This window comes from Trichoderma ghanense, assembly GCF_004382785.1.
Source record: "Trichoderma ghanense strain CCMA-1212 chromosome Unknown scaffold_10, whole genome shotgun sequence".
NCBI lineage: Eukaryota > Fungi > Ascomycota > Sordariomycetes > Hypocreales > Hypocreaceae > Trichoderma > Trichoderma ghanense.
In genome coordinates, this window is record NW_027395673.1 from 241,239 (window position 1) to 262,314 (window position 21,076).

At 54.7% G+C, this 21,076-nt stretch overlaps 9 protein-coding genes across 9 annotated transcripts; 5 read left to right on the top strand and 4 right to left on the bottom strand.

Moving 5' to 3' along the window:
* Nucleotides 1-629: 629 nt before the first annotated feature.
* On the top strand, nucleotides 630-3,257 carry CCMA1212_007656 (uncharacterized protein; the record flags this gene model as incomplete). The annotated part of the gene is made up of 2 exons (XM_073704820.1): nucleotides 630-2,893; nucleotides 2,963-3,257. 2 exons carry the CDS (start codon nucleotides 630-632, stop codon nucleotides 3,255-3,257), a joined length of 2,559 nt encoding a protein of 852 aa, XP_073556529.1.
* Nucleotides 3,258-3,936: 679 nt separating this feature from the next.
* Nucleotides 3,937-5,204, bottom strand: CCMA1212_007657 (uncharacterized protein; the record flags this gene model as incomplete). Its single annotated transcript, XM_073704821.1, has 2 exons — nucleotides 3,937-4,559; nucleotides 4,637-5,204. 2 exons carry the CDS (start codon nucleotides 5,202-5,204, stop codon nucleotides 3,937-3,939), a joined length of 1,191 nt encoding a protein of 396 aa, XP_073556530.1.
* Nucleotides 5,205-7,007: 1,803 nt separating this feature from the next.
* CCMA1212_007658 (Lipase A) lies at nucleotides 7,008-8,348 on the top strand (the record flags this gene model as incomplete). Its single annotated transcript, XM_073704822.1, has 1 exon — nucleotides 7,008-8,348. The coding sequence occupies one exon, from the start codon at nucleotides 7,008-7,010 to the stop codon at nucleotides 8,346-8,348; it is 1,341 nt and encodes a 446-aa protein (XP_073556525.1).
* A 1,140-nt stretch (nucleotides 8,349-9,488) lies between these two features.
* Nucleotides 9,489-10,025, top strand: CCMA1212_007659 (Thioredoxin-1; the record flags this gene model as incomplete). Its single annotated transcript, XM_073704823.1, has 3 exons — nucleotides 9,489-9,601; nucleotides 9,668-9,772; nucleotides 9,827-10,025. The coding sequence occupies 3 exons, from the start codon at nucleotides 9,489-9,491 to the stop codon at nucleotides 10,023-10,025; spliced, it is 417 nt and encodes a 138-aa protein (XP_073556526.1).
* A 525-nt stretch (nucleotides 10,026-10,550) lies between these two features.
* Nucleotides 10,551-12,001, top strand: CCMA1212_007660 (putative kinetochore protein NUF2; the record flags this gene model as incomplete). Its single annotated transcript, XM_073704824.1, has 2 exons — nucleotides 10,551-11,822; nucleotides 11,885-12,001. The coding sequence occupies 2 exons, from the start codon at nucleotides 10,551-10,553 to the stop codon at nucleotides 11,999-12,001; spliced, it is 1,389 nt and encodes a 462-aa protein (XP_073556753.1).
* A 237-nt stretch (nucleotides 12,002-12,238) lies between these two features.
* Nucleotides 12,239-12,976, bottom strand: CCMA1212_007661 (uncharacterized protein; the record flags this gene model as incomplete). The annotated part of the gene is made up of 1 exon (XM_073704825.1): nucleotides 12,239-12,976. The coding sequence occupies one exon, from the start codon at nucleotides 12,974-12,976 to the stop codon at nucleotides 12,239-12,241; it is 738 nt and encodes a 245-aa protein (XP_073556752.1).
* Nucleotides 12,977-13,492: 516 nt separating this feature from the next.
* CCMA1212_007662 (AP-3 complex subunit beta-2) lies at nucleotides 13,493-15,995 on the top strand (the record flags this gene model as incomplete). Its single annotated transcript, XM_073704826.1, has 3 exons — nucleotides 13,493-13,532; nucleotides 13,623-13,765; nucleotides 13,839-15,995. 3 exons carry the CDS (start codon nucleotides 13,493-13,495, stop codon nucleotides 15,993-15,995), a joined length of 2,340 nt encoding a protein of 779 aa, XP_073556755.1.
* Nucleotides 15,996-16,471: 476 nt separating this feature from the next.
* Nucleotides 16,472-17,602, bottom strand: CCMA1212_007663 (Sphingoid long-chain base transporter RSB1; the record flags this gene model as incomplete). Its single annotated transcript, XM_073704827.1, has 3 exons — nucleotides 16,472-16,730; nucleotides 16,813-17,314; nucleotides 17,401-17,602. 3 exons carry the CDS (start codon nucleotides 17,600-17,602, stop codon nucleotides 16,472-16,474), a joined length of 963 nt encoding a protein of 320 aa, XP_073556754.1.
* Nucleotides 17,603-19,254: 1,652 nt separating this feature from the next.
* CCMA1212_007664 (putative 3-hydroxyisobutyrate dehydrogenase) lies at nucleotides 19,255-20,551 on the bottom strand (the record flags this gene model as incomplete). The annotated part of the gene is made up of 3 exons (XM_073704828.1): nucleotides 19,255-19,977; nucleotides 20,192-20,362; nucleotides 20,447-20,551. 3 exons carry the CDS (start codon nucleotides 20,549-20,551, stop codon nucleotides 19,255-19,257), a joined length of 999 nt encoding a protein of 332 aa, XP_073556757.1.
* Nucleotides 20,552-21,076: the final 525 nt, after the last annotated feature.

A 21,076-nucleotide genomic window follows, 5' to 3' on the forward strand; every position in this document is an offset into this window, starting at 1 on the left:
CCCTCCGTCTCCCTCTCGTCAGCTGCGCCTCGTTGGACAGGCCATCTCTTGACACAGAGCTCAGCGATCTCGTCTCTCCTTTGGGTTCGGCTTGCTGCTCTCTGCGCTCTTGGACACTCCTCGGCTTCGCGGCAGGAAGAGACACCATGATAGCTTTGTGCGCTTGTCAAGTCCTCGTCAATCCTTTACTATCTTAGCGGTATGTCGCCTTCTCATTTTGCGTCTTGTTTCCTCTGATATCTGCAAATCTTTGTGCTTTGGACTGCCGAATGGGTTGGAGAGCACTGCGGGCGAGCTGAGGGACAAAGTCTGCGGCCAATAACTCGAGCCTCGTCCCCTTCAGCCTCGCCAGAGAAGCAAAGACAACAGATCGCACAGAGAAATGCGGGGCCAGGCCGGACGTCAACATCCACCGACTGCTTGTCCTCAAGCTCGAACTCGGCGGACTTTGCCGCCATTCGTCATGGACGGATCAACAGCTAGCCCTGCAAAGCTGTCCTACAGCCCTCGATACTCTTCTACTGCCTCCTGCTTTTCGCTCTACATACCATCTTCCCTACCTGGGCCATCACACTGACAGCACGCCTCCTAGTACGATAATCACATAATTCCTCGTCAAAGCGACCAACATGTCTTTCTTTGGCTTCGATACTAGTGGCCGCCACAATGCCGCTGCGCCAGGGTTTTCCCAACCGCGTGATCCATTCGCAGGCCTTTCGGGCCATCAAGAAGAAGGCGACGCTCTCGACTTCGAAGACACCTACGATGGCCTAGGCGACCAGCTGGACGACGCTGACGATGCTTTCAACGACGACACGTTTGGCGGCGGGGCGTTTGGCGCAGGCGACTCTGCTGCTGGCAAAGTTGGCAAGGACTTTGACTTCTTCGGCCAGACGGCCAAGGTTGCGGATGCCATCGAGGAGGAACATCTTCGCTTCAACCGACTTCAGCCAGCCGCGCGAGCCACTGCTTCCCAGGCCCAAGCTCAAGTCCAAGCCCAGCCCAGCGGCATATCGTCTCAGCAATATGCGCAGCAGCCATATGCGCAGCAGCAATATGCGCAGCAGCAATATTCGCAACATCAGCCCTACTATGGAGAGCCCGTGGCGACGCGGCCTGCTCGCACGGGCTACGAAAAGTACAATGAGCCCGACCCCCTCCCGGATCTGCATGTCGACCAGAGCATCTGGGGCATCGGCCCCTCCAAAGCGGCGGCTGCCCCAGCCCCCAAGCCAGCTCCTCAGCCCGCGCCGTCGAGCAGTGTTGGAAGGAAGGTGATGAGCTTGGAGGAGGTTGAGGCTGCCATGCGCGCGCAGGCTAAGCCTTCGCCGCAGCCGCCCGTCTCCGAGCTGGCTTCGCATCAGCAAGCCCCCGCTGGTTACCCGTCGGCTCAGCATGCATCTCCTCTACCTCAGCACGGCCAGGCGCACCCTGTCACTATCCTGCAGCGGCCTCAAGGCTCGCAGGCGAAGGCTTCACCCTCCCTCGCCCCCAAGCTGCCCACCCCTCATGGGCAGCAGGAGCAATATCATAACCTTCACCAGCAGCCCGCACACTCGGTTCAGCCAGTGCAGATTCTACAGAATCCGAAGCGCCTCTCGTCCGAGGCAGCGCGCGCCGCAGCTGGCAGCCAGGAACTGCCCCAGACGGCCGCTTCCGCCGCCAAACTGGCGCAGATGAGTGCTCATCCCCAGCTGGCTCACATGTCTGAGGAGGAAAAGGTGGCGTTTTTGGACCAAGAGACGAAGAGAGCTAAGCGGAACCACAAGATCTGGCTGCTGTCCAAGGATAACGGCGTGATGACTCCTCAGGACAAAAACTTCATCACTCGCATCCAGCTCCAGCAGCTCGTCTCCGCCACGGGTAACCCCGTCGAGCAGGGCTCCGACGCCTCGCTCTCCGAGGACTTCTACTATCAAGTCTACAGCCACATCCGTGCCGGCCAGCGCCAAAACCCCAGCCAACCCCTGAGCAACTTTGCTCAGACCTACCTCTTCCAGACCGGCGGCCGCCATGGCAACATGCGCCGCCACGGACGACCCGCGGAGAACCACATCCAGCGCATGGAGCAGCAAGTGCAGCGAGCTGTCGAGGCGGCCAAGAACAAGCCGAAGAACCCCCAGCTCGTCATCGCCGGCAGCTTGGGCAAGATTTCCTTCAGTAATGCCAAGACCCCGAAGCCCTTGCTCAACATTAAGCGCGCCGCAGAGAACGAGCCGCACCACCATCGAGCTGGAAGCGGAAAGAAGTCGCCTGCCAGCAGCCTCGACCGCAAGACGATTCTGCGAAATGCCGAGCTCGTCTACGTTACCTTAATGAAGATTGAGGACCACGTTCGAGTCATGCCACCGCCCGTCACGAACCAGGGCGATCAGGAGCTGCAGGAGAAGCACAAAGAGTGGGCGGCGACCCTGGAGGCTCTCAACGCCCGCCTGTGGCAAGAGCTCAAGGTGCACGAGCCTATCGGCGTCATTGTGCCTCACCCGTTCATTGCCTTCCTGTCGTGCGCCAAGGGAAAGAAGGCCATTCCTCGAATCTTCCCCCACCTGAGCTTTGAACAGCGCACCACCATCATGACGATGATCGTGTTTCACCTCGACCAGCTGGATGTGGTGAATGGTGCGGCCGTGACCAACGACGAGACTGTTCCCAACGCGAGAATGCGGGAGAACATTGATCTGTTCTTGTCGACTGTCATGCCCTCCCTGATGCAGTATTTCAACGATACGGGCCTGGATATTGTGGATGGTGTTTTGAACTTGATTGCTACGAACCTCAATGTTGATCTCATCGCCAAGACTAGGGTTGGCGTCTCGATGCTCACATTGATTTTGAGCCGCGCCGTGCTGCTCAAGCAGACTGGTGGCGGCACTCCTGAGCAGTGGGAGAAATGGTGAGTTTTGATCATCTGGGTTACGAGCTGTCTTGAAGCTGATTTTACTGACTCGGATGTGCGTTGCAGGGATCAAACGTATGAGACCTTCTTCAGCAGACTCGAGGTGTCACTGCCCTACATGTTCCCCGGCAGCATTAACACGGGCTCGGACGTCTACGTGTGGCAGCTCCTCGCGGCTCTCGGCGTCAGCGCCAGCAACGACCAGCAGACCCGCCTGGTCCTTGCCGTCAAGGACCGTGTCATTGGCACCATTTCTCTAGCAAAGACGCTGCCTCCGACCATGGCGGCGGAGCGGCTCAGCAGCGTCAACCTGTTCCTGCACTCGATTGGCTTGGACGTGGACATGCTGATGGGCCAGTAGTTTGGCCAAGAACTGACCCGATACTGATTTTTTTTTTTATATGTACTCGGCGGAAAGCCCAGCAACACGCAACAAACACCAGACGTTTTCGTTCGAAACTACTATTGCAATGGGCAAAGCAAGTTGGAAGGATTGGACTAGCCGTGGTTGGTGAGAGAAAGAAAGATCATCCGGACGACTTGGAGGGAACTTTGTCGTTTTTTGCATTGATGTTAAAAAAGCGAGGTGTGGTGCAGCGAGCGTTGCTTGCGATAACGGGTACATGAGTGGGATACCGTCGTTTGATATTGTCTGGTGTATTACTATCATACCAACGAATGGATGGGGGGAGGGAGTGGAAGCAAAAGCGCAGCACGGATTAGTATGGAGTGTGGTTATGCGTGGGTTATTCAGCTTGAATGTCATTCTATTGCAATACGGATGAGGACAAGGCCTTGAGCAGCTGGCTGTCACGGGATCTGGGTATGATGTTAAAGATGGTTACCTTACCTGGTAATAACGGAAAGATGGGTACGATTCGCAGATCTAAGATCTCATGTATATCCAACCCTATCTAAACGTGAATACACGAATTGCGAGCCAGCAATTCCACAATGATGAAACCAATTGACTCCATAAACACCAAAATCCCATGCCAAGTAATTACTCTCTCAACGCATCCCTCCCTCCCCTGAACTCCTCACGCCGCTTTTGACCGCCCACCCCTCCGAGCAGCCATCGCGGCGGCGGCACCCGCCCTGGGACGCGTCGCCCTCGGAGGCTGGCGCTGCTCTTCAACCGGAGGCGCAGCAGCAGCAACAGGCTCCGGCTTCTTCTGTTCTGCCGGCGGCTCGGCGGCTGGCTCGGGCTTCTTGATGCCGCTGATGGACTCGAGGAACTGCGTGTCGTCCCACTTGTTGCCGAGCGTAGGCACCAGCTCCTCCAGGTCCTGATCTGCTTCCGCCTGCTGCGTTTGCTCGCCCGTCGTCGGATCGGTGGCCCTCGGCCTGAGGAAGAGGCTCTCGTTGTAGACCTCCCAGGCCGTCTCTTCGTTCTCGTCGGTGTAGCGCATCTTGCGCCAGGGCTCGGTCTGGACGGCGCGCAGGCGGTCGGCCATGGTCTCGGTCGAGACGCCGTCGGCGCCGTCGGCGGTCGTCTTGATGGTCATGTGGATGGCGCGGGCGGAGGAGGCGGTCGCGGGGGTGCCGTCCTTGGAGGCAGCGGCGGCGGAGGACTGGCGCTCTTGCTGGGTGGCTGCGTCGAGGTGGTGGAGCTGGGGGCGGAGGTGGATGAGGTTCGATACGGGGGTGAGATGGAGGTGTTCTGTGATGTGTTTCTCTTGTTAGTGTTACTGGAACTTGTCGAGAGGAAAGGTGTACGGGGTATTCGGAGAGACATACTGCCCTGGAAGACGCCAACCATGTACTGCACCTCGTCGGCCTCGGGATACTGCCCGCCCAGCGTCTGCGTGCTGAGCACCTTGCCCTGGCGCACGGCCTCGTTCCAATCGAGATCCTCGTCGGCCTCGACGTCGCCCTTCTTGCGCGGGGCGCGCTGCTGGACGGCGCCAACGCCGAAGCCGCCCGCGAGACCGTGGCTGCCGCCGCTCTTGACGGCCATGGAGTTTTGCAACGCGCGGCCCCAGCGGAGGCCCTTTTCGCGGTCGTAGGCGGTGGTGTTGTCGAGGGGCATGTCGACCTCGACCATGCCCGAGTGTTCTTTCAGGCGCAGCTCGGTGGGCGGGGGGCGCGGGGTGTTGTCGGTGCGGTTGGGGTGTTGGAGGACGAGGAGGCGGCGGCCGAGGGGGAGGGATGGGTTGAGGAAGACTTGGTAGCTGGCGGTGATGGGGTCGTCTTCTTCTTCGTCGTCGTTGTTATTGCTGGTGTTGTTGTTGTTGGTGGTGGTGATGGCGGGTTTGGGGGGGTCTTCGTGGACAATGTCCATGAGGTCGGGGTCTATGTTGGACATGGCTGGGAGGCTGAGTCGTCTGTAAGTTGGATATGGATTGATTGGAAAACGAGAGATTGTTGTTGTAGAGCGAGAAGAGTGCTGGAGGTTGACGTTGTGTATTTGATGGTCAATGACTGGCGACGAAGAGTTATGGTGGGGTGGATGGGAGAAATTTCAATGCGACAGCTTCTTATCGGCGCTTATCGCAGCCTTCACAAGGCGCCTCGGTACGTTTACCCTGGTGGCCCGACTGCAACTTTAAAGACCCGGGCGAGGTTAAAAAAGCTGTCAAGTTTTCAAGCACCTGCGTATTCAATATATAGATTTCCTTGCCCGTGCCGAGCTGGGTGGAAATGCATTGAGATGCATAACACCGTGCAACATGTAAGTCTCAAGTTCCGGGCAGCGTTGAAAATGCTGTGAGCTCGGGTGATGTGTGCTATGTTTTAGCATACCTACCCTTCCGTAGTAGTAGAAAACGTCTTGTAGTAGATTTGGTGTAGTAATTACCTGCTGGCACCGTACCTGAGAAGTGGAAACCCTGCAGGCACCACCTGGAACCCCTTGGCGCCTTTTAGCACCTTTAGCACCTTTAGCACCTTAGAGATCGCTGTAAAGCCAGTGACCGACAATACGTCCTTTATACCTTGTATACCTTACATATAACCAAGGTAGGCGGAGCGGTGCTTCAATGCTGCGTGAGAGTCGCTAGGGTAAGTACTATTGTGATGAAAATGCTTTTCTAATGCTGATGCAATAATATAGTTGGGTCTGGTTGGAAACATGCACCACTTGCAAGGAATCCAGCCCTTGGAGCAGGCTTCTACGTATAGTAACATCTATGGAATGGGCATTGGAGGCTACCTTAGTAAGTTGATGAACAAGATATACCCTTCTACGACCACAAGATGTATCGATTCCGACAAACCAGTGCTCCAATCGGAACATGTAGGTAGTAGAGAGGACCTTGATGTTTTGCGTCTCTGGTCACCCGCCGGATAATCCAAGACTGGCATCCCACATGGGGTTTAGGTTAGCAGGAGGTTGGAGACGCTTTGTGTGCTGTCTTGTAAGCTTCCCCTCTGCACAGGTATTATATGCATATTAGGCCAAAGTACGAGAGTAGGGCTTGATTTGGCCTCCCTGCCTGAGCATAGAATACCGTACAAAGTTATCGTTGGACAAGACAGTCACAAGCCATCTTCGGCCAAGGGCACTCAATCCAGGTCCCTGGAATGACGTGTTGGTCTTCAAACTGCGGACGCAGCAGGATAAGACACTGAGACAGACATGGTGCATCGCACGAGGGACAGTCACAGGCGTTATGCGATGTGAGACACTGGGTGAAGCGGGATGCTGGCATGCGGGTTCTGGCCAGAAGTCATCTCCATGCTGTCTCCTGTCAGTTGCAGAATCAAGACCTGTGCAGTATGATGGACAGAATGCTGGAGACTAAAAAGCTGAGCATCAGGCGGTTGGCAACACAAGCTCTTGTCCACGCATCTTTTCAAGAGCTGTGTAACCATTCTTTCAACATGCATTATGTATGACGACCCTGCATACCATCCCTGGCCATCCCCATGCGGTCAATGATATGTAAAATGTCCCACTCTGTCTTACTACATACTACTTCTGTTCCTTCCATGGCTGATATAAGAGGAACTTGCTGTGCCAACTCTCTACCAACATGCTCTGCATTGGACGGTGCTGCATCCTTGATCTCAACCACCTCAATTCAAGGGTTGACTTCTCATGGAGGCTTTCCTTACCCCTTCGTTCTCCTCCACGCATCCGTCATAGAGGCCTACACCATCATCCATCATGATTTCTCTCTACTCCCTGCTGGCGGCATCCCTCATCTCTACCACAGAGGCTCATTCCAACCATTCAGAAACCAGCCTCCCCCCAAGCCAAGACCCCTTCTACGCCGTCCCAGAAAACATTTCAGCCTTCTCCCCCGGCGAAATCATCAACCACAGAGAACCACCATCGCGAATCTCGACTTACGGATGGACTCCAACCCACATCCACAAAGCCTACCAGATCCTTTACCGCACGACGGACAGCCAACAGAATGCCACCGCAGGCATCTTGACAGCCCTCATCCCTCCCGATGCCGACTTCGACAAGCTCCTCTCCTTGCAGATGGCTGAGGACTCTGCGACGATTGACTGCGGTCCGTCTTACACGATGCAGCTCTCATCACAAACCACTCCCCGTTTTGCGTCAAACACCACCGCGCTCCAACTCCTCTTCGCAGAAGCAGCTCTCGCCCAGAAATGGATCGTCATCGTACCAGACCACGAAGGCCCAAAGGGATCCTTTGCAGCAAGCAAAGTCACCGGCCACACCGTCCTCGACGGCATTCGAGCGGCGAAGCAGTCCAACCACATCACCGGCATTGAGTCCAACGCCAAGATTGGCCTTTGGGGCTACTCGGGAGGAGCTGCTGCCACGCAGATTGCCATCACGATGCAAGGCAGTTATGCCCCTGAGCTGGACATTGCAGGCGTCGCCATGGGAGGCCTTTCGAGCCTGGCTGAAGCAAGCGACATCTTTGACATTAACAAGGGGCCGAGTGCGGGCTTGATACCCTCTGCGATGCTCGGTCTGGCGAGTCAGCACCCAGACCTTCAGAAGGCTATTGATGAGGCGCTGGAGCCGCAGTTCCGCGACCTCTTTTACAGCCCGATGCATCAATGTCTGCAGGCCATCACAGTCTTGTTTTTCCACCAGGATGTTCTGGGAATGTTTCGCAATGATTCGATACCGGGATTGAAGAAAGAGCTCGTCAGAGCTTGGAAGAAAGAAAACGACTTTCCGCTGTCAAAGGTCAAAGCTCCGCTGTACATCTATCAGAGCGCCGTCGACCATCTCTCGGACATTAACAGGATAGATGCCGAGGTGCGCGACTACTGTGATGAGGGCGTCAGCGTCCATTATGAGAGAGCCAACTCGACCAATTTGAGCCACGTCAAGTATGGAATCGTCGGCGTGTACAAGGCGATATCTTGGATGCAGGATCGGCTGGATGGGAAAGAGGCGTCTCGCGGGTGTGTAACTCATACAGATACCACGTCGACGCTTGATCCAAATCTTGCCGCTCTGTTTCCGAAGAACATTTCGGATGCTTTATATGCCATGATCAATGGACCGTTGTAGGCAGTCTAGATGCAGCAATTCAAGATGACGATTTGCTGGTTCATGTTTCGACGCTGCAAGGAAAGAGAGCGCAGTCAATGGCATCATGTCTCGAGGGAGAGATCGACATGTTCTCCCAGTACGGTAGGTAGCTTACATCAAGATGTAGATACTGAGCAATCGGCATATAGTGTTGGACAAGAAAGGAATCGTCGGGAGAGCTGACGCTCAAGAGAAACGTCAGCCGCAAAGCTGGCCGCAGGCATAAGAGGATGAGGCTCCGGAGCAAGCATCACGGCGCCCAACGCCGGACGGAAGAGCGATTATGACGTCGTCGACGAAAAAGCAGGTAGACAGACGGAGTGGAAATGATCATCACGATGCTGAGGGTTAATGGAGTTGAGTGTGTTGACTTCAAATGGGGGAACTGAGATGGCAGGCGGTGGACAAAATACAGGTAAGCGAGACACGGCTTCCTAATGCGCAAGATAAGGTAGGTATCAATCAGGTGAGGCAACTCCCGAGACTTGATTGTTGCTCCAACAGGTACCTCAAGTGCACATGATGTTCCCAGAGACTACGATAGTCTTGATATACACTAAAGGCCAGAGTGTCCAAGCATTGAGTGGTAGAGATTAATGGCCCGAGTTGTTGAGGTGCTGCAAACGATTGCTTCCACTGCAGCCATCTGGTGTCTGTGCTAAGGTACATACAAGGTAGTCATCGTTCAAGCCCCCGCTGGCCTTGGCCCAGATACAATTAGGGAATGGCTACATGATCCAGCACCCCAGATTGGCTAGGTATCCAGCGCCCCAAGTTTAGGTATATATACAAGGATAGAAAGCTGCAGGAGATTCTTTATATTCTATCTACTAGTTATTAATAGAAGCTCCTACCAAGACTAGAAGAATGTAATAATAGTAGCAGAGAGTAGACGCTCTTATCGTATAATATTATCAGCAGTGGTAAAGATCATTATGTTGCTGGGGTGCTGGATAGCCGCTCCCTACAATTAGAGTTGGCTTACCTCATACAGATCTGTCCCCGATATTTGCTCATGTAGATCGCCACTTGCTTCACGACATCAACTTCATAAATCCCCTTGCTCGCACTCGCTCAATCACAATTTTGTTCATCTACTACTGAAACTCGCTCGCCAAGATGCTTCCCGCACGCATGATCCGTCCGGCCTCCTCCATCACCCGGCAAGGCGTCGCATCGCAGCGGCTCTTCCACGCCAGCCGGCCGGCCTTTGCAGTCCACCATGTCAAGACGTGAGCTGCATCTCCTTACAAAACGATACAACTTCCACGTGCTGAGACGTTAGGGGGGCTTAAAAGTGCCGAAGAGTTCAAAAAGGTTGTCGAGGACCGGAAGACGGTCATTGTCGACTGTTTCGCAACATGGTGCGGGCCATGCAAGGCCATCGCTCCCATCCTGGAAAAGTTTGTCTGCTCAACAATGAAGAATGGCGACTTCTTATTAACCGTCAAGTAAAGGGCCTCTGAGGATGCAGAATTCAAGGACAAGGTCCTCTTTGTCAAGTTTGACGTGGACGAGCTGCCCGAGCTGAGCCAGGAGCTGGGCATTCGCGCCATGCCCACCTTTCTCTTCTACAAGAACGGCAGCAAGGTCGACGAGATGATTGGCGCGAACCCGCCCGTCTTGCTGCAGACGCTGAGGAAGCACAAGGCTTAGGGAGTTGTAGTTCCCAGGAAGGGATGACGAGGTCGGGGACAAGGTGTGTAAGATAGGTATGGCGTGTATATCATGTTAGATCTTGCAGATGATAGATAACTAGTCAAAGCTCTTGTCATCACGCTGGCTGAGTGTAAAGAGCTTAGATGTAAAGCATTTGGACATTAGATATTTTGCGGTGTCGCGGTGTTGTCTGTCCCCCCAGCCGCATCGTCACCCTGAAGCAGCACCAAACGTTCACCTCCACAAACTGCATCAATGAGGATCAAACCCTGCAAGTCATCCCAAAGTATATCCAATAAAAAAGCCATGAAAGATGGAATTCATCTCCCGCATCATACGCGACGATAATACATAGACGGGTGCTCTGTTGCTTGTAGGGTGGAATCACGTGATCAGAGTTTCTGCGGCAACCTTGTTCCCGTATTTACATGCCACGTTCGAAACCCCAACCATTTTCGTATCGCCCATTGAGCTCTACAATCAGCACATCGACAGCGCAAACTGCGCGCTGCACCTCCCGAAATGGCGTACAATCCTCGAGTGAGCATCATACCGGCCTCGCAGCAACAGTCACGGTCGAGGAAAAAGGAGGAAGAGGCCGACGCGTTCATGCGGCTGCCGGACCGCGAGATCGTTGGCTGCATCACCGACATTGGCATCAACTTCACCATCGCCGACCTGCAGAAGCCGAATCCCGCGCACGTCCAGCAAATCTTTGAGTGGTTTGCCGAACTTCTTCTCAATGCGACACGCGAGACGGTCGAGCCGGCGATGCGCGCCGCCGCAGAGGACGTTTGCGGCGAGTTTGCAGACGTCGTTTCGCCCGACACGCGCAATCTGATGGGCTTCTTCGTGTCGCTGAGGCGGCTGTTGGTGGAGTGCGGCATCCAGGACTTTAGCTTCAACGATCTGTACAGGCCGACATACGAACGCCTGGTCAAGATCTTCAGCTATCTGATCAACTTTGTGCGGTTTCGAGAGTCTCAGACGAGCGTCATCGACGAACACTATAACAAAGCTGAGTCGACCAAGACGCGAATACAGACGCTCTACGCAGAGAACCAGGAGAACGAGACTAGGCTGGAGGACATGAAGAACAATCGGCAGGCGATGGAGGCGCAGGTGCGAGAAAAGACGATGCGGAACGAGGAGCTGAAACGACGGCTGCTCGAGCTCAGGCGGAACCAAGAAAAGGTTGCGGCGCGACTGGAGGAGGCGAAACAGAAGAAGGGCGAGTTGACGACGGTGCTGGAGCAAAAGACGCAGGAGAAGATTACACTCAAGCAGGAGAGCGCCAAGCTGCGGCCGTATGTGCTACAGAGCCCATCGGCTCTGCAGGAGAATTTGACGGAGCTGCGGGACATTCTCAACAATGACAAGACGCGCATCGATTCCTTGGACCGACGGGCACGAGCGCTCCAGACATCGGCAGATTCGTTTGCCGTTGTAACCACAGATGTAGCATCCTGCATCAAGGTCCTGGAAGAAATTGCGATGGAGATGGCGAAAGAGGAGGAAGAAATGGCCAAGAACACCAAGCAGCGCGAGGCGCTCTCTGAAAGAGGAAACAATGCTCGCGAGGTGGAGAGAGCAGAGCAGATGCTCAAGCGACAGCTGGCCAAGTGGACGGAGCGGACGGAGAAGCTCCGCGAGCAGAGCAACCAAAAGGCGCAAGACGCCAAAGAGAAGATGCACGAGCTGCGTGCAACGCACAAGAGGCTGACGGAGGAGCTCACGGACAAGGGCAAGGAGATGGAGATTCGAAGAGTGAGGATTGAGCAGACGGAGAAGAAGGTATGCGCACAGACTTACTTCCCAGTCTTGACAGTGTATGGATGGCTGCTAACGGCAAGCAGATGCTCGATCTGAAAGAAAACATTGAGAACGAAGTCCACGCGGCGTACGACGAGTATCTCAAAATGGAGGCTCACATCAAGCTGTACATTACCGAAATGGAACAGACAATCGGCTAACCGGAGAATTGTCTTTACTTTGTTTACGAGATGCTGTCAGTTGTAGATATCTGGAATGTGGCAACGACATGGGAAAGGATGACAGGCGCATATTGATGATGGAGATACCACGGATTGGCGTTGGATTGGGAGGCTGGACATGGATTTTTGTTTCAATCTGGGACGCATGATGGCCAAGCATGACTATGGACAATGGGAACTGAGTACTATTTGGCTTCACTTTATACCTTCTATTTACTAAGATGTCTCTGCCCTTTCTTTCTCGTCTTGCCGTTCATATTCGAACCAGCGACTGAGCACCGCCCCTACGGGAACCGTCCGCCCCCTCCACTCGCCATCGGAATTGACGCCAGTGCCACTCAAGATAGGCACCTTTTCGTCCAAGAACTCATCCAAAGTCGTGAACCCTTGTGTTCCCCTCGGCTCAGCTATGGCAGCCCTAAAGGAATTCCTGGCAGCCGTCTCGATGAAATACGCAGCTGTAGTGCCGATGCCCTGGGCGGACCACTCGGTTCCATCGCGGTGAAGCTCGAGAAAGCCATATACGAGCAGCAACGGTGTGCCTGTAGGACATCTTGGGTCGGAGTCGTCGAGAAGTGCAGATGGAGGAGGCGGGATTTGGGAGTCTGAGGCGGAGAATGTGCCGAGGTAAGCACGGAGATGGGTCGTGCTGGGGACGAATAGCAGACGGATGTGGCGCGAGACGGCGGTTTGAAGGAGGGATTTTCGTTCGAGGGGGTGAAGGGCGGATGGTTTGTTGGTTGCTTCTCCTTCTTTGTCTTGTTGATTTTGCTCGGCTGGTTCTCGGTGGAGGGAGAGATGCTGGAGCGTGATGTCTTCGACGAGGCCTTGGATGAATGTCTCTTTGGGCCAGCCTATGAGGATTGTGGTTGGGTATCTGTGGTGGGAGATGATGTACTCGAGGAGTTCGGAGGGTGTTGCTGGTGAGAGGACGATGGGATTGGGAGGTGGCATTCTATGACGAGGGTATGGTTTGTTGAGAGATGGGAGATGTCATGAGATTGTTGTCATGTAAGTGTTTTTATATGGTGACATGCTTGACTCTGGTGTTTGATGGTGTTTGCCATACGAACCGTCTCCAGACACGGGTGCCTGAAGCTATCCAAGCATTGGCGTCCTGATATATAATGACAAGAACAGTGAGAGCATTGAATGATTTAATTTCGTGTTCGCAGTTCAGCTCATCCTTGTAGAGCGTGCCCAATTTCACAGACAATGAATGCAGTCGTTGAAAATGCCTAGCAAGGGAACCAAGCTGTAGTGAGTTGATGCACTAAACCGCAACTGGCCAGGATGCTGCTTGCACCCCCAACTTCGCACGTCATCTCTTCTGCACCGCCAAACGGCACAGAGCCCATACATTCATTCCATATTAACCCTCCCCTCCCAAACCACCAGCTCCCTCCTCACAGCCTCGGCAACAGACTCTCCAAAGAGGCCTTTTTCTTTCTTCAGGCCCGGCCAGAGACAATGGAGTCAATATCGAGAATCTCTGGCCTCCTGGAGGCTGGTGAGCAACCGCAAAAGCCCCGCGTTTATGCTCTTGTTGCCGGCAAGTCTTGATCTGATGAAGCTGACCTGCTGTTGCGCCCAATTCCAGCCAGAGAACTCACCCTCGATGCCGCCCAGGCGACGCGCGGCGTCCGCACGACCTCCAAGATGCTGGACCGCAACCAGATGCGCAAGCTGCTCGACAGCCGCAACGACCGCGAGGTGCTCGAGGGACTGCGGCGTGTCATAGCTGTGCGTTTCTTCTGCCGTGTTATGTACGCCTTCCGCAGATCATACCGACTCTAACATGCTCCCGGTGCTGCAGATGATGTACCGCAACCACAAGACGCTCCCCTTCTTCTCCTCCGTCGTCAAAAACGTCGCCTCGCCCAACTTTGAAATCAAGAAGCTCGTCTACATCTACCTCATCCACCATGCCGAGCAGGAGCCCGACCTCGCCCTGCTCTCCATCAACACCATCCAAAAGTCGCTCTCCGATACGAACCCCCAAGTCCGAGCCCTCGCGCTCAAGACCATGTCCGGCATCCGCGTGCCCGTCATCAGCCAGATCGTGTCGCTTGCCATCAAGAAGGGTGTCGCGGACATGAGCCCTCTTGTGCGCAAAGCCGCTGCTCTTGCGATCCCGAAATGCTACCGCCTGGACCCGAGCCAGTCACCTCAATTGTTGGAATACCTGGCTACGCTGCTGGGTGATAAGCAGTATTATGTTGCTGGCGCCGCCGTGTCGGCATTTGTCGAGGTTTGCCCCGATAGGATCGATATGATACACAAACATTACCGTGGCCTGATCAAGAAGGTCGTGGACATGGACGAATGGAGCCAGCTTGCCACGCTCAAGCTCATGACATATTACGCACGGAGATGCTTCCCACGACGGACTCAGCCAGCCGCGGAAGCTGAAGCCTCTCAGACGCAGACACAGACCAGCGTGGATGACTTTTACGGAGAATCAGGCGCATCCAAGCCCGCCACGCAGTCGACTTCGCTGGACCCTGACTTGACTCTCCTGTTGAACGGAATCAAGCCTCTGCTGCAGAGTCGAAATTCGGGCGTCGTCGTGGCCGTCACAAGATGTTATATGGACGTCGGTACACCGGAGTATGTCAAGCTCGCCATAGGGCCATTGGTCGCCCTGTTGAGAGGAGCTCAGGACATTCAGCAGATTGCATTATATAACATCGTGTCTGTGTGCCTTGTGCGTCCGCTTGACTTTGTCAAGTATGCAAGCCATTTCCTGGTCAGGGCGACGGATACCGCACCGATCTGGGAGCTGAAGCTCGAAGTACTGGCACTCATCTTCCCCCACAGTCCAGTTCACATCAAGAGTCTCATTCTGAAAGAGCTGGAACACTTTTCTCAGGGCTCCAACAAGGCTCTTGTGCGCGAAGCTGTCCGAGCCATTGGCCGTTGCGCCCAAGCGGATGCAGCCACGGCTCCCAGATGTCTAAAACTGCTCCTCAGCCAGATCACAAGCCTGGATGGAACGCTGGCTGCAGAGTCGCTGACGGTCATTCGACACCTCATCCAGCAAGATGCAGAGGCTCATGCAGGGACAGTCGTGCGCCTGGCCAAGAATCTTGACTCGGCGACAGACCCTCAGGCAAGAGCAACAATCATCTGGCTGGTGGGCGAGTTTTCCGGTCTCAACGGCGAGGACAACATTGCTCCAGACGTCTTCCGAATCCTTCTCAAAGACTTTGCGAGCGAATCCGAGGCAGCCAAGCGACAGATATTACTTCTCGGGGCCAAAGTCTACCTGCACCACCTGAACCGCAAGAGTGAAGCCGAGAAGAACAGAGCAGGAGAGGAGGATCCTCCCGTGGAAGAAGAGAAGCACCCCATCGAAAGACTGTGGGACTACGTGCTGCTCCTGGTGCGGTACGACGTGTCTTTCGACCTGCGAGACCGAGCCCGCATGTATCGTGCCGTGCTCTCTGTGCCGCAGCTCGCCACGCTGATGCTCCTCGCGCCGAAGCCGGCTCCCCAAGCCCCGAGCCCCTCCGAATCGAGAAAGGGGTTCCTCTTGGGCTCTTCGACGCTCGTCCTAGCTGGAGGAGGTGGTCTACACGGTCTCAGGGGATACGAGACGCTGCCTGACTGGGTCGAGCCCGGCAAGGAGCCTGATCCGCGGTTACGCGAGCCGGAAAGGGATGCCGCGACGGCACGGTATAACAGCGATAGGCCGGCGGTGGCGGCGGCCGATAAGCTTGATGAGGTGGTGCGGTCGGCGCCCGTGGGCAAGTCGAATGGGCTCGGGGAGGGTTTCAGGACGAAGACGTTGGATGATTGGCTTGCTGAGGAGGAGGAACAGGAGGAAGAGTCTGAAGAGGAGGAGGAGGAGGAGGAGGAGAGTGAAGAGGAGGAGAGTGAGGAGGAAGAGGAGGAGGATGATGATGAGGATGACGAGGAAGAGGAAGATAGTGACGATGATGGAGAGACGGATAGATTGGTCAAGTCATGATGTTCATGGGGGAGTAGAATATGGCGCCTAGATGGATATAAACTGTTGGAAGCGAGCTCTATCATCCATTCCTTGAATTTGTGATGATATATGAAGCCTTCTATCAATAAAGGGGGAATTCTATAACTGCTGGCCACTAAAATGGGCATTGCGTGTTTGTATCCTTGTCGTTTTCTGTTGTTTCGCGCAGCTCAAGGTGAAGGCGATAGATTGAAACCAATGCAACGCCGTCTGAAACCAAGATGCAACATGGACGACTTGTATATATCCGTTCACCATCTCTCTGATTTTCTTTTCTTTTCTTTTCTTCCTCTCCTCTTTTTTTTTTTTTTTTTTTTTTTTTTTTTTTTTTTTTTTTTTCTTTTTTCAAAACTCATCATCGTCGCCCGTCGTCACATCCATCTCTTTCGCACATAAACATTCCATGCTCTTCTTTCTTTTCCATGGAAAATCAAATCCTTTTCTTCCATGAAAAATCAAGCATCCGTCCTGATACCCTCCGTAGACGACCCAGCCCCCTGCATCTTAATCTCCTCACCAGGCCCCCTGACGCCGGTTCCGACAGCCGCAGCCAGGGCCTTTTGGCGGTCCCGGCGCATGGCGGGGAAGTAGATGCCCGGGTGGAAAAAGGTGAGCAGGAAGCTGGCGATGAAGATGAGGGTGCTGTCGAGGACGAGGAAGCTGACCTGGTCTTGCATGATTTTGTTGCCCCAGCCGCCGGCCATTTCGGCGATACTTGCAAAATTTGTCAGCCATTACTTCCGTGACAACTTCTTCATGGATGAGAGTGAGAGAGGAAGAGGGAAGGGAAGCATACCGGTAGATGCATCGGATCAAGATGACAAAGAAGGCAACGGAGATGGCGTAGCGGAACTTTTTAAATTCGGCATTGTGCCAGAGCTTCCACCCATCCGTACCCTGGGCCTCAGGACGAGCCATGTACTTCCTCACCCTGACATAGTAATCCACGCTCATGATACCAAAGGCGACGAGCACAACGACCTGCAGCGCGACACCCGCAATGATGGCCCGGTTGCCGCTCTCCTGCAGCTTGCGGTTCGTCTTGCCGCCCGCGGCCGCGATGCCGCCGCCGATGGCCTGGACGATGAGGCAGCTGAGGTCGGCGGGCAGGAAGATGATGGGATACCAGCGGGGCGGGATGCGGGAGGCCGAGGGGTTGAGGTTGATGGCGACGTGCTTGAGGGTCAGGTAGATGGAGACGCAGATGAAGGTGGGCGCGAGGATGATGGCGCAGATCTGGAGCTCAAAGGCGCCCTCGTTCCAGGGGTTGTAGTGCAGCTGGATGCGGCCGATGTAGCCTATGAGGTGTGTAAGTGGGTATGTATGATGGGTTTATGAAGTGTACAAGTGGGATTGTATGAAATGAGATATCGTCAATACATACCGAGCATTTCCAGCAAAAGGCCAATGGAAAGACCAATGGCATATGTATACGTCTTCTTCCATACTCCCAGCACCAGAGAGGCCACGGTCAAGATGCCAAAGACGATGGCGAAGAAGATGCCGGAGCCCAGATTCGGATAGTAGCCCAGCACCGTGGCCTCGACCGGGCAAAGGGCCGACACCTCCGTGCAGTCTTGCGGCATTGCGTGGGATCCGACGAACTGCACCCTCTCTTTCTTGTTGTCTCAAGCCGGATTCACTTCTTTCAGATGAATGGCGTATGTATTAATAACCCGATGGATTTCGCCTGTCCTACTTCACACACGGTGCCTGGAATCCTTTCGCCCCTGGATAGATCTTGTCGTCGGGTTTCGGAATCCGGAAGCTTCGGTCCTGGTGGCAGTGAACCTGAAGGAATCAACGATGCTGCAAGAGATCAAAAAGGCTGGCAAACAACAAACAGATCCTCAAACTACAAGGCTGATTAAGAGAATAGAAAGAGAAAAAGGAAGACGCAAGCGGCTGGGAGGGAGGGTACGGGCTCCAGACGAATATATACGGAGCTGCAACAAGTCGCAATCCAAAACATGGAGTTCAGCAAAAACCCGAACTCCCAGCCAGCAAAAACGACGGGACTCCATCAGCCAGAACGACGCGCGAAAGGGCGAAAAAAATTCCTTGGCAATTCCTTCGGTTCCATCCTTGCGGGCTGCTGCCGCAAATCGTCAGCCTCTGGCCCCAACGCTAAATCGACGTGCAATTCGCCCATTTGCTGCCGCATCCCCTGCTTGCACAGCCCAGCCTGTTTGTTCGTATCGTCTCGAGTGTTCCATACGCATGGCAGCGTTGCCTCGTTTCGACGGGGGGGGGCGTGGAAAGAGTCGCATAACCTTATCTGAGAAAGATATCGCTGGCTTGTGTCGAGGGTGTCTGTCTGTCTGCAGTTCGCATCGAGATTGTGCTCAGATCATCAGATTGCCTCCAACTGTGTCTGGCCTTGCCTCCGATACAATCGCCGTCTGTTCGCAGAATAGAGCCCAACAGCGTCCACCAGTAACAGAGGATCCGTCCGTCCCTGTCAGCATCTTGTCGGGCGATGCCTAATCCCATAGTCGAGTCCAACTGAGATCAAACAGCCAACCAAGCCGTAGCCGCAGCCGTGCCGCGCCCAGCACGCAGAAATCAAAACGCCACCTCCACCGCTTCAGCGAATCCACAGGGCGCAGAATAAACGACGGAATACGCGTGTTCGTAAACGAGCCGCCTCCCTATGTTTCGTAACAAAGTTGTTATCGCTCGTCGCTGCATGAATTTTGCTTGCGAGGCTTTGGAAATCCGCAGGAGTTCGGGTTCGGGTTCGGCGTAATTCGACAGTCCACCTATTAGGTAGGGAGTACAGCGGAGAGTGGTGACTAAGCAGGCGGCTGTCGTACGGACTTTGTGTGAATGTGGGCGAGTACGCGTAACTCTTTGCTCTTTCCATTTCCGAGAAACCTTACGATGATGATCGGAATCCACATATTGGATTTATGATACTCTCTTATGCGTGTTTGTTTCGTTATTGGTTGCGACATCATTTGACAATCTGATGACAATATTGAAACCATGTTACGGTGCTCTCCATGCCGTGGTGCAGCAAACTGTCCATCAAGCAAGCCATCAACTGCCTCCCATGCAGCCCTACGACTGTCAGCTCCGACCGGGCCATCTATCCGGCCGGTAGCATGAATGGATCCGGCCGCTATGGGCTCAAATCAACCAGCTAATCCGCCAGTTCTCGATCATCAGACAATCTCCAACCAACACAAGGGCCTACCAAAAGCAATCCAGGGTCCATTAGTCTATCGTGTTTCCCCTACTCCTCCTTTCCCCCAAGATATCTATACACCACCGAAAAGTCCCGGTCCTTGCAATCTTCCCTCTGCGCCGCCTTGTCATACATGTCAAACGCCATCTTGCCCAGCTCCGTCCTCGCCTGCGCCGCCTCGGCCGCCACCAGCGCCAACCTCAGATCCTTCCTCATGAGCGAAATCCCGAATCCGCCGCGATAGTCGCGACTCGCCGGCGCGTTCTCGACAACTCCCTTGACGGGGTTGTTGACCTCGCTGGGCCAGCACCGGCCGGTGCTCACGTTGAGCACGTTGGCAAGCGTCTTGGGATCCAGGCCACACCGGATGCCCAGGTTCATGGCCTCGGCCGTGGCGATGTTGTTGAGCGCCAGGAGGTAGTTGTTGGCCAGCTTGGCCGACAGGCCCGCGCCCTGGGCGCCGCAGTGCAGCACCTTGCGGCCCATGAGGAGCAGCGTCGGCTCGACGCGGGGGAGGACGCTGGGGTCGGCGCCGAGCATAAAGGTCAGCGTGCCGGCGGTGGCGCCGACGACGCCGCCGGACATGGGGGCGTCGACAAAGGTGCCCTGGCCGGCTTCGGACACGGACTGGGCGACTTGGCGGGAGGTCGTCGGGTCGATTGTTGAGCAGTCGATGAAGATGCGGTCCTTTTTGGGGAGGGAGTCTGTTAGGATTGATTCGTAGACGCCTCGGACGTGGTGTGGCTCTGGCAGGCAGGTGACGACGGTGTCCTGTGAAGATTCATCAGAATGCGTCTCAGTTGAAGCTTGTGAACAGAATTGGTATGTGTGTAAGTGATGGCATCCAGAGGATCGGCTTCTGTATCATGTAGCCAAGCCACCGTTCACAGCTGAAACCCGATCTCATGAAGCAATCACGATGACATTCCGGCATCAAGCACAGGAGACTCGAGAATGATGCCCAGACCCCATTCGTCCCACTTACAGCATCCTTAGAAGCATCATGCGCACTCGCCGCAAGTTCCACCGCCGCCCCCTCAGACGCAGGCTTCATCTCCGCCCCAAGGCCCTCCATGGCTGTCGGGTTGACGTCAAAGATGGCGACCTTGTCCGAAGGCTTGAGCTTGGACTGCAGGTTCTTTGCCATTTGGTAGCCCTGTAGCACCTTGTCAGACACACAATTATAACATTCTCGTCATGGTGGTGGGAGAGAACGCAAGAGATGAGATGAGAGCCTTACCATCTGGCCGAGCCCGATAAAGGCATAGTTGTCGAGCCGCCTCTGCGTGCTGGCGAACCCCCTCCTCTGCACGAGGGTTCCTAACCGTGTCACTACTACTCTCATCTCGAACAATTCAAGTAATTCCTCCAAAATACGCAGCGCAACCGAAGTCAGAATGCAAATGTTAAAGGGGATAATAGAGGAAGAAAAAAAGGGAGACGAGAAACTGTCTAGTTTACCGTCGTGAGACACACACAACTTACATACACACACGCACACACAAATGGCCGAGGCCATCCGACCCGAAGACGGGCTGCCAAGTTGTGGGGGTGGATTCCCCCTTCCCCGCGAAAGCCGCACATTGCCGGTGCCAGCCATTTTCCGGGGGAGGAGGTTCCTCATTGGAAGGCCTTTTTGTACATGGGGTTAGTTACTGGGGTGGTACGGGCTGCGGAGGTGAGCGAGGCTGCTGGGGGGGAAGTACTCGGGAGGTAGTAGATGCGACACCGGAGATGGGGAGATTGAGGCTGCTTGTGTCGTGAGGCGGTGGACATTGAACACTTGGTTGGGGTTGTAGATGACAATGACGGTGCACGGCGTTGAACTGCATTCAAGTGTTACTGAGTGCGCGCTTATCATGTTCATGTT